General features: G+C 34.5%; 1 protein-coding gene across 1 annotated transcript in view; it reads right to left on the bottom strand.

Annotated features, from left to right (window-relative positions):
- Positions 1 to 374: 374 nt before the first annotated feature.
- LOC107601122 (integrator complex subunit 6-like) overlaps positions 375 to 11727 on the bottom strand; it is a 29458-nt gene continuing 18105 nt past the window's right edge. Inside the window, exons 9-18 of the mRNA XM_016293156.1 lie at positions 9889 to 10021; positions 8905 to 8999; positions 8494 to 8604; positions 8087 to 8302; positions 7709 to 7835; positions 6505 to 6647; positions 5920 to 6148; positions 3889 to 4257; positions 3645 to 3738; positions 375 to 1566 (exon numbers count right to left, since the gene is read on the bottom strand). Of these exons, the coding sequence (XP_016148642.1) occupies positions 1464 to 1566; positions 3645 to 3738; positions 3889 to 4257; positions 5920 to 6148; positions 6505 to 6647; positions 7709 to 7835; positions 8087 to 8302; positions 8494 to 8604; positions 8905 to 8999; positions 9889 to 10021 (1620 nt within the window). The 3' untranslated portion in view covers positions 375 to 1463. The remainder of the gene's footprint in view (positions 1567 to 3644; positions 3739 to 3888; positions 4258 to 5919; positions 6149 to 6504; positions 6648 to 7708; positions 7836 to 8086; positions 8303 to 8493; positions 8605 to 8904; positions 9000 to 9888; positions 10022 to 11727) is intronic.

Below are 11727 nucleotides of genomic sequence, written 5' to 3'. Positions count from 1 at the left end.
GGAAGCCATGATTAATTTTATTTCAGGATTCTCTGATAAATATATAGAAAGTTAAAAATAACAGCATATATTTGAAATAGAAATCGTTTGTAGCATTATAAAGGTCTTTAATATCACTTGATTAATGCATCCTTGCTGAATAAAAATATTCACTTCAAAAAATCTCATTGACCACACTTTTGAACAGTAGTGTGTATTTAAAAATATGTATAAATCATATATAAAATTACACAATGATTCAAACATGTCCTTTGTAATTGTTTTTATTATTTTTCATTGTTTTCATAAAAAAAATCATAAAACTTTGTCTATATAATATCAGTTTTAAAAAATGTTTTATACAATTCTTAAAATATTTTTATGTTCTTGTAGCAATACCATCCAAAAATAATCTATATTATTTATGAACATTAAAAAGTAGTATACATCTGTTTTTAAAAATGAACAAAACAAACAAGAATGGGGTCACTAATGTAACTTGCGTCTGTGCAATGAAACTAAGCAGTCTTGCGACTTCTCCACGATGAGAAGTGCAGGATGACGAAAGATGTCTTACTGGACAGAATCAAAACTCTGCTGTGGACCAGTTCATTTCACACCATAGTCTGCATTTCCCATTTGTGTGATGAGCCAAGCATGTTGTTCTTTTTTTGGACAGGGTGGTTCATTGGACACTATTGCTTATTGGACACTGAATGATGCTAATCTATGTGACATTACATATCACTACGGATACAACAACAGGCCAGCTACCAAATCTCATAATGAATCTCCAAAGTCATAAGGACGTTCTTCTGAAAAATCTGCTTTAACTGTAAAAACGTGTTTTTCATAGTTAAGAAGTAAAATTGAGCTTGGCGTCCTGATGATTGTAGGGTTATTGCTATTGAGTCTAAAATAGTGTACTTCCCAATCCAGAATGCTTTAAAGGTCCAACTGCGTTGTTAACCCCATGACTTGTGGACATTTCATGCAAACACAAATCCATCATAGATTTTCCATACTATTATCAGCTCTAAACTATCCACTGATGCCAAATAACAGTGGACAGACATAATATATAAACATACTTCACGTGACAGATGCTGACCTCTGCCTCGGATGACCCTGTAAAATCACACAGTGGATGAGGCTTGGTTTTTCTGGAGTGTGCTTATTCATTATCTTATGGTTAAATTATGGCCACTTTCAGGCCCGGAAAGCCTGCAAATTGACAGAACAATTCATCAAACCTGGAACGTTCAATTGCTCCATTGTGAGCACTCTTTCAGAGTAGTGACACAATTCAGTAACTGGAAGCGCCTGGACCGGAGCGTGAGCCAGACAGGCCTCCATCCTCTCTAATCTACTCTCTCCCTTGCTACGTCTCATCCTAAAGCACAGTACTGAGGCTGATGGGTCAGCCTGCGCTGCAGCTTCTCTGTCGTCTCGTGTGAGTCTCAGCGGTGGGATGTGATGTCCCACTATCTGCTGTGGACGTTGTTGAGTTGTGTGGGCAGCATCTGTCGGTCTTCAATCTCCTCCAGAGCGCTCTCCAGCTGCTGGATCAGCATACGCTTCTTAAACCTGAGAGAGAGAGACTATTATTTAGCTGGATTATATGACATTATCCCCCGGTTTCACAGACAAGGCTTAAGCTAGTCCCAGACTAAAATGTTTCTTTGAGCCGTCTGCTCTGACATATCTTAAAATATGTCAGTGCCATTGTTCTGTGTCAAGATGCACACCTGTAATGTTTTCTTCTAAGGCATTTTTGCAAAATGTAACTAAGGCCTAGTCCTGGCTTAAGCTAAGCCCTGTTTGTGAAACTGGGCCTATATTATTTTTAATAGCATAAATATACTTTACATACTAACAATTTACTTTAAGAAAGCTAAATTCCATATTGTTACCTGCTTTCAGAGAATTTCTTTAAAAAAAATTATTTCTGTATTGACTATTTGTCTTCTTTGAAGCATGATAAAGAACTTTTTCACTTATTGTATACTTAAAAATACTTATTATGCAAGTTTGCTTCTAAAGTGATTTTTTTTTAAAATTTTTTTGGTATTTTCCAGAGCGCTCTCCAGCTGCTGGATCAGCATACGCTTCTTAAACCTGAGAGAGAGAGACTATTATTTAGCTGGATTATATGACATTATCCCCCGGTTTCACAGACAAGGCTTAAGCTAGTCCCAGACTAAAATGTTTCTTTGAGCCGTCTGCTCTGACATATCTTAAAATATGTCAGTGCCATTGTTCTGTGTCAAGATGCACACCTGTAATGTTTTCTTCTAAGGCATTTTTGCAAAATGTAACTAAGGCCTAGTCCTGGCTTAAGCTAAGCCCTGTTTGTGAAACTGGGCCTATATTATTTTTAATAGCATAAATATACTTTACATACTAACAATTTACTTTAAGAAAGCTAAATTCCATATTGTTACCTGCTTTCAGAGAATTTCTTTAAAAAAAAATTATTTCTGTATTGACTATTTGTCTTCTTTGAAGCATGATAAAGAACTTTTTCACTTATTGTATACTTAAAAATACTTATGCAAGTTTGCTTCTAAAGTGAATTTATTTTTAAAATATTTTGGTACTTTTATAAGACAAAATTGTCTTAGTGAGATTCTGCATTAACTATGGAGAAAATCCTGTGCAATTTTATGATGCACATGAATCTTTCAAAATGTATTTAATTTTTTTGGGTAGATTTTTTTTTAAGCAAAAGTAGGGGAGAGAGGGGGAAAGTGACCTGATATGGGTCCAACCTGAGCCATCTGTTTCTCTACATGTTTCAAAATGATAATTATAAATTCTAATAATTATAACTGAACTATAGTAAAGATAGACAAATAAAAGAACATGCAAGAAATAGGTGACCAGTGTTGTTACTGTTAATTAAAACTAAAAAACTAAAACATTAGTTGAAATAAAGCTGAAATAAAATGAAATATAAATATTAGGTGCAAAACTTAAAGCGATAGTTCACCTAAAAATTCTGTCATTTACTCACTTTGAAGACTAAATTAAATTTGTTCATCATTTAAAGTGATCGTATCGTTGCACAAGGCTTGGATTAAACCACATGATTCATATGGATATGTTTTAAACACCTTTATTACCTTTTTGGATCTTCTACATTTTGGTTACCTGGTCTTTCAACGGAGGATCTTAACGAAAATATCTTAATTTGTGTTTCAATAATTAAGTCTTATGGGTTTGGAAGGACATGAGGGCGAGTAAACGATGACAGAGTTTTCATTTTGGTGAAATATCTCTTTAAACTTAAATGAAAATTAGAAATGCTACCTTGACGACTAACTTAAGTCAAATAAGTTAAAGTACTAAAATGACTGAAATAAAAAGTGAAATAAAACTAAATAGAAACTAAATAAAAATATGAAAAATGATTCAAAATATTATTAATTACTTTAATATTATATAAATAATACTAAAACAACAATGCAGGGGACATGTAGAAATATACAAATTAGTGGTATGTGGGGGAATTAACTGTTTGTCTGTTTGCTTGTCCAGTGGCTGGGGGAGTATTTAAGAAACCAGTTTATTTGTACAGTCAGTACATGCTGATATTTATTCTCTGTGGTGTTACTGGAGAGAGAAGCATGAAAGGCCTGTGAGTGTTTGAAGAGAGCTCTCACCTGGCTGCCTCTTTGATGGCATGATGAATAAAGTACCTCTGCACTGTCACTGGCCCCTTCACCTCCTCCAGTAACCTGAATATTGTCTCATAATCTGCACAAAAGAATTAGCCATTCAGTTTAGTTTTATTAATTCCTACAAATAATTCCAAGTGCACTCGATTTAAGCTAGAGAATAATTAAAAGAGAATACAGAAATGAATGGGCATGAATAATTTATTTGGTATTATATCTAGATACTCACTGCGGCCAGGCTTGCGGACTTCTTTGAGGACTCGAGTGCGCAGCTCCGCGTTACTCCCCTCAAGGGGAATCATAACAATTGTGCCCGGCGTCGGAGTGTCTCCTCCATTGCCCTCCTCCGCCCCCTCCTGGCTCAGGGGACTCAGGTCCTCACAGTTTTGTGTGAGATCAGAGGGTCTCTCATCCAGACAGTTCTCCAGTCCTATTCTCTCCTCCTCGCCGTCTGGTGTCCCCACCTCTCCTGTGTCCTCCACAGGTGCAGGTGCTCCTCCCTCTCCATCCACTCCTCCAGGCCACTCGTCTTCAGCCTCCCCGCCTGGCGCTCGCTCCCCATTGCTTTCTGTGCCTCCTACACTGTTTCCTTCAGATCCTGTAGGGGAAAATATATGACAGCATATTATTACTTATATTGATGGTAAGTTTTTTAATACACTCAATGTTTGCAATAGCATAGTAACTACTCATATGATTTCTGCAGTACATAGCTCATACGCTACCATTCAAAAGTTTGAGGTCAGGAAGATTTTTTTGGAAAGAAATGAATAATTTCATTCAGGAAGAATGCATTAAATTGATCAAAAGTGACAGTAAAGACATTTATAATGATACAAGGGATTTCTATTTCAAATAAATGCTGATCTTTTGAATTTTATATTCATCAAAGAAACCTAAGAATGTAATATGGTTCCCACAAAAATATTACACAGCACTGTTATTAAGGAGAAACTTTTCTGGAGCAGCAAATCAGCATATTAGACTGATTTCTGAAGGATCATGTGACACTGAAGACTGGAGTAATGATGCTGAAAATTCAGCTGTGTATCACAGGAATAAAAACTAATTATATATAATGTTCAGTGTATATTTATAATGTATATTCATATGATTTCTGCAGTACATAGCTCATACGCTACCATTCAAAAGTTTGAGGTCAGGAAGATTTTTTTGGAAAGAAATGAATAATTTCATTCAGGAAGAATGCATTAAATTGATCAAAAGTGACAGTAAAGACATTTATAATGATACAAGGGATTTCTATTTCAAATAAATGCTGATCTTTAGAATTTTATATTCATCAAAGAAACCTAAGAATGTAATATGGTTCCCACAAAAATATTACACAGCACTGATATTAAGGAGAAACTTTTCTGGAGCAGCAAATCAGCATATTAGACTGATTTCTGAAGGATCATGTGACACTGAAGACTGGAGTAATGATGCTGAAAATTCAGCTGTGTATCACAGGAATAAAAACTAATTATATATAATGTTCAGTGTATATTTATAATGTATATATAAATACACACATATAGTATATATTTAGAAAATATTTATATGTATTTACATGTCTATATTTATATTCTTAGAATTTATATTATTAATAAATATATTTATGTGAGTATTTATATATGCATAATAAATATTCACAGAACACACCTATATGTTCAAACATATGCAAAAAAAAACTTTTATTTTGGATGCGATTAATCGAGATTAATCGTTTGACAGCACTAATATATATATATAAAACAGTTATTTTAAATTGTAATATGACAATGTTTATAAACATTTAAACACAAACCGCAATGTACTTGGTTTTTTTTTGGCTAATTATTTAATGAGACTGAAAACAGTGCCATTTTTACACATGACATACTTATTATAGAAATAACAGTAAATTATGGTTACATGCAACTAACCCTAAACCAAATGCTAATCCTAACCCTATATTAAGTATATGTTGTTAATTAATATTACACTGAACTTTATTGCATAATTACACTGTAACAAGGACACCTTCAAATAAAGTATAACCTAACATTTTATTTGAAAGATGATAACTGGATGCTACGAACATGCAATCTGATGAGGTCCTGTGACAACAATGTAGCATACTACTGTTTGAAAGCATGGAATAGTGGCTACTGTTCCTCTTACAATTAAAAAAAAAAATAGGAGGTAGTATGCGGTGTGTAAGTATTTAGTACACAGCAAGTTTTGAATCAGTCAGCTGTGACTCAGAGGACTTTACCTTTGTGTAGTGGGATGGGTTTAATGATTCCTTGCTGGCCCTGAGTCCCAGTGGGGCCCTTGCTGAGGACATGATTGGTTATTATTGGAGGAGTCTGGGGCCGGCGCAGCAGAGGGGACATACTCCTCCTCCTCTTCAGGGCGGTGCCTGAGTTAAGATCCCCTGTGTTACCCCGCTTTTTATTTTGTGGGCCTGTCACAAACTCATCTGCTTCATCGATCATCATTCCCTGTTGTTGGGAGAAAAGGAAGAAAGAAAACAAAGCAACTTAGCATCTAAGGCACTTCAATTTTGACCTGTAAGGTTCTCAGAAGCAAAAGTCATCATAGTTGATGTTGATGAAAATCATTCCCATTTGCTCTTACATCAAAAGAAAACATTCATGATAGCATTTCTATGACTTTCCAAAATACAAAAAAAATCAAGAGCTTGATTACGGTGGTCAGAAGAGAAAAATGTGAAATTTGCCAACAATCCCTCAGCTGTTGTATTAGAAACACCCACTCAACAGCAACTAGCTTTCTGAAATGTAATGCCAAAATAATATAATACAAAGCACTGTCCATAGGTTTGACATGCAAGTACCTTCTTGTCCTGCTTGAATGGGTTGCCAAATGTGTGCAGTCGTTTGGGCTGGTCTGGATCAATCTCACGCAGAGGTGATGGCATCATCTTCAGATACTCCTGATAATTTCCCATCTGCCCCACTGGAATACTGTGCAAGGAGTCTACAGAATCATGGAAAAATATTCAATACTAAACAAATATCAGCTGTCTATTTTTGAACTTTTTTGGATTACATGTCAACATTAGAAATGTAAATCTAGGGAAAAGAAAACAGTTTCTCTTGTTGCTATGCTAAATGCATCTGATCATTGTTAATATGCACCACAGTAAACAAAACGAAAAGAAAAAACAACTACCATAGACAATATTGTGAAAACAAAGCGAAATGGAATGAAACAAAACAAAAAGAAAAACAAAACAAAACTACCATACACAATATTGTGAAAACAAAGCGAAATGGAATGAAACAAAACTAAATGAAAAACAAAACAACTACCAAACACAATGTGAAAACAAAGTTAAATGGAATGAAACAAAACAAAATGAAAAACAAAACAAAACTACCATATATAATATTGTGAAAACAAAGCAAAATGGAATGAAACAAAACTAAATGAAAAACAAAACAAAACTACCATACATAATATTGTGAAAACAAAGCGAAATGGAATGAAACAAAACTAAATGAAAAACAAAACAACTACCAAACACAATAATGTGAAAACAAAACGAAATGGAATGAAACAAAACCAAACAAAATGAAAAACAAAACAACTACCATACATAATATTGTGAAAACAAAATGAAAAAAAAAAAACAAGGTTGATTTCTGTTTCCTGCTGTGTTACAATAAAAAGTGAACCTATATATAGTGTAAAGATGCCATCACATTTACCATTTTCTCAGGTGAAATCCAGTCATTTTAATAGAAACTGACCATGAATTTCATGTGAGGGAAAAAGATTTCCCAATGTAAATTTTGCACAGGGCTCAAGTTAATCGTGTGGATTGGTCACATTGACCAAAAGAAAGCTATTTGGTTTGTCAGTGACTTCTGTGTGAGCTGTGCTACATACATTTATGCTACTAACAATAGACAACAGCTTTTTTTGGCTGTGAGAATTTGCCAAAGTTTCACTAATGTGGACGCACCTTAAGTCATGTTTGGCAGATTATGAAGGTTCACTTTGCAGAATGTAATTTTTGTCTTTGGTACAATTACCATCATCCTGGCCTCTGATTAGCTTCTGTGTTGTCCTTAAAAGATTGGAACGCATCCGAGTCACTTGATCTAGAAGGTTCCGTCGTGGAATATCATAAGCGTTCCTATAGGCCTGAGGCTTCAAATCCTTGAAGAGAAGGTGAGCAAATTATTATAGAAGCTACATTTTTACCTAACTTCAAGAAAATCACATATTTTTAAGTCAGTCAGACTTAGATGTCTAGTCAGAAGAATTCATCAGAATTAACCTGCATCAGCAAGAAAAAGATACAAATGTCTATATTAGCATAACTACATTCTGTCCCCCCAAACGTGAACTGAGACATGATTGATTTCAAATAGACCCTGTAATGTAAGCCCCACTTAAACTGTCTGTACCTTGTTGAGAAGTGCAATCTGGAAACCAGCGAACTCTTTGAAGTTCATGTCGATGAGTCGGAGGGGTACCTCGCCTGTGATGCCCTGCAGGAGCTGCTTGAAATCACGGCGGTGTGCCAGAGACAGGGCACTTGAGTGGTTCTTAACCTTGATGCCCATCTCTTGAGGAGGCTTCTTCCCGACAGACACAATCAGACGGTCTGACTCAATCTTTGCCTAGAAAATCAAGTACAACTTGATTTAAAAATCTGCATCACTCAGGCCTCAAACAGATAGGATTTAATACTGAATGAATACAATATGTTAATATGTAATATAGAGCATTTAAAGGAAAGTTATGAGTTTGAATACTATTTTAACTTGCAAAAACTGCGTAGGTTTAACTGTCAGCAGGAAAGAATGCTCACCTGCTGGCTGAGTTTTTTTAGGTAGGAAATTACACTGTAGCTCAAGCCACAATCCATGTTGTCAGAGATGAGATTTGGTGCTCCCATCATCCTCAGCGCCTTCTTGAGAGGCTGCAGTCAGAAAAAAGAGAGGAAGAGTGGAGAAGCAGAGACAAAGGAAGTGAAAATGAGGACACACTCAGGGTGAATCTGCACTCAGAGCACATATCCTTGACCTCATTACAGCTGTTAACAGACTATAGAACAAATACAGCTCATATTACAAGTGACCCTTGAGTGCATCTAACAGCCCATGAATTGTATATTGCATTCATTTATATGCACAAAGAAGTTGTCTTTTTTTGTAGGCAGGACACCTCTGTGCTCTATTGTGATGTCTTTTTTTTAAAGTAGGAACGAAGAGTGTCTTACCAAGAGAAAGTAAGGAGGCATGGACTTCATGTACATTTCAAAGGCCTGCCGCCACTTGAGGTTTGGCTTTAGCTTGTGCACTTTAAACAAATCATCTGTAAGGAGAATAAGAGATGGTAAGTGTGCTGAAGGACTAAATTAAGTCATTCTCCAGAAGAAGGAAATTAAAGATGTACAAAACATGTACACAATTTATGCAGTAATGTACAAAAAAGTATAAATGTACTGGATTATATAAAATTATTTTTTTACAAAATTAAGTTTTTTTATTCCAAATGTAATTCTTTATCATTATTATTCATTCTATTCTTTTGTGTTTGTGTGTGTATATGCCGTAGAAAATTAGGTATAAGTACGATTCTACTGTTTTTTAAGAGGTCTCTTCTGCTCATCAAGGCTGGATTTATTTGATCAAAAAATACAGAAAAAAATGCAATATTGTGAAATATTATTACAATTTAAAATACATTTAAAATACAATTTATTTCTCTGATGCAAACATGAATTTTCATCAGCCATTACGCCAGTCTTCAGTGTCACATGATCCTTCAGAAATCATTCTAATATGCTGATTATTATCAATGTATTATCATAGTTTTGCTGCTTAATATTTTTTTGGAACCTGTGATACATTTTTCAGGATTCTTTGATGAACAAAAGGTTTAAAAAAAAAACATTTATTCAAAATAGAAATCTTTTCTAACAAGCCTTTAATATCACCTTTTTTTATCAATTTAATACACCTTTGCTGAATAAAAGTATAACTTTTTTTTCCTAAGTTACATTATTTATTAATTATTATTTTTACTCCTTGTTCTTAAATTATTATTAAAATGAGTTTTACATATCTTTTATTTTTATTTATCATGGCTAAACAAAGCACCATTGTGTATGAAATGTGCTATAGAAAAAAAACTTGCAATTCAATAAATAAGGTAATTTATAGGATAAGGTTGGAAATGTGTTGTGAGGAAACACACGTACCGAGGAGTGGCAACAGGACGGGATAGTTGTAAGGCATGACGAAGAGGTTGACACAGGTGAGCGTAGTGCTAGCCTTCAGGTAGCCGAACGGGTGTGCTGAATCACTGTGTTTGCCGCTGCAGTTCACAAACACCTGGGCGACAGGGGAGAGGAGTTAGCATTGTCTGGTGTCTCCTGAGAGCTCAGCTCTCACATCCAACTCAGTTTCTCAGAGACAAAACCCATTCATTAACGGCTCATTAGGTGACAGGATTCCTCAGAGACTAGTGTGCTATAAATGCCTCTAAATATGCTTATAAATGGATGTGCTCTTTCTAATTTATCTATGATTACCTTCTTTTATAATGAGGCAAGTAAGCATGTAACAATGTAACATGGCAACAAAAAAAAAAAATGTTTTCACTTATATTGGTATTTTTAGAAGAGCTTAAATGTATGATGCGAGTAGGAAAAACAAATCAAAAGAATAGAGCTACAAAAACATTTCCTGGTACTGACTAAGGTATTTATAGCAAGTGTATATTTATATATATATATATATATCCAGTGACAACAAAATACAGCATGGAAAAATCCTTTCATCTTACTGCAGTACTGTCAACCCTCTTTCTTTCAAGAAACTAAATGGTCTGGGTAATAGCTCTTGAGAGACCATTTGTCATTATTTCAGAGAAGACTTAAATGAGCTCCAGCAAAAAATCCTGTGTATAAAATTATTTCCTTTCCAAAAGTATGAATCAAAACTCTCATGGCCCAGTATCAGTCATAGCAGCAAAAAACAAAAGAGTCACAATTCTTTTTTACACAAATTCATGTTAAAAAGCTTATAACCACTCAACTGTTTATAATTTAACCGCAGATACAGTCGGATTAATTTGAATAACAATCAAATTAACTTGTTTTTTGATTTTTTAAAGAAAATCTCAGTGGTGCTTGCGATCCTAGGATGCTGCTATTCAGTTGCTAAGGTGTTCGGAGCCAAACATTCAAACGAGGAAGGCCTCATTGCTGCAGGAACAATCTAAAACTGCTGGGTTGTTTCAACCCAACTTTGGGTCAAAATATGGACTAACCCAACTGTTGGGTTCAATTTTTACATTACATTTTTAACCCAAATGTTGGGTTAGTCCATATTTGACCCAAAGTTGGGTTGAAACAACCCAGCATTTTTTAGAGTGAACAGAAATAATAGTACTTTTTGTTAGTTATTGAAAACAAAAAGCAAGAACATGTTTCAGTATTTATAATTCCTTAAAATGGATTAATTCTATTTTTTTCTTATATTTTTGGAGATATAGAGTGACAAATGATAATTATATGCATTTTATGTTAGCATTTTATGCAGTCTGTTATACTATAAAGATGTCATTGATTTTGAATTATTTTTTGGTTAAGTAAATATCAGTGTCTGCACCAAATTGTGTAGTTTTTTCTTCTTATCACTGTAAAAAAAATTCCGTAAAATTTACGGTAAAAAAACGGCAAAAAAATACGGTAGCGCCGTTTTAGGTTTTACGGTTTTAACGTAAATTTACAGTTAAATACCGTAATTTCATTAACTGATATAATGTTAATATACCAACCTATTGAAGTACTGAAATCTGTTTTGTACCTTTGTAATACACTGATAACCACCAAATGTAGGTGGTGATGAGAAAGTCACATTATGAACCAAAGCCCATCACAAGCAGCTTTAAAATAATAACATATATAGAAGGTGCACAGTGTCATTCACACAAACACCAAACACCATCATGGTAACACACATGAAACTGAAATAATGCAATAGACATTCATTTAACAGCATTAGGTGTATCACACAACCCTAATATACAAAAC

This window comes from Sinocyclocheilus grahami, unplaced genomic scaffold (assembly GCF_001515645.1).
Source record: "Sinocyclocheilus grahami isolate Dianchi unplaced genomic scaffold, SAMN03320097.WGS_v1.1 scaffold299.1, whole genome shotgun sequence".
In the NCBI taxonomy this organism is placed as follows: Eukaryota; Metazoa; Chordata; class Actinopteri; order Cypriniformes; family Cyprinidae; genus Sinocyclocheilus; species Sinocyclocheilus grahami.
The sequence above is the reverse complement of the archived record's forward strand: the minus strand, read 5'-3'. Positions and strand labels throughout refer to the sequence as shown.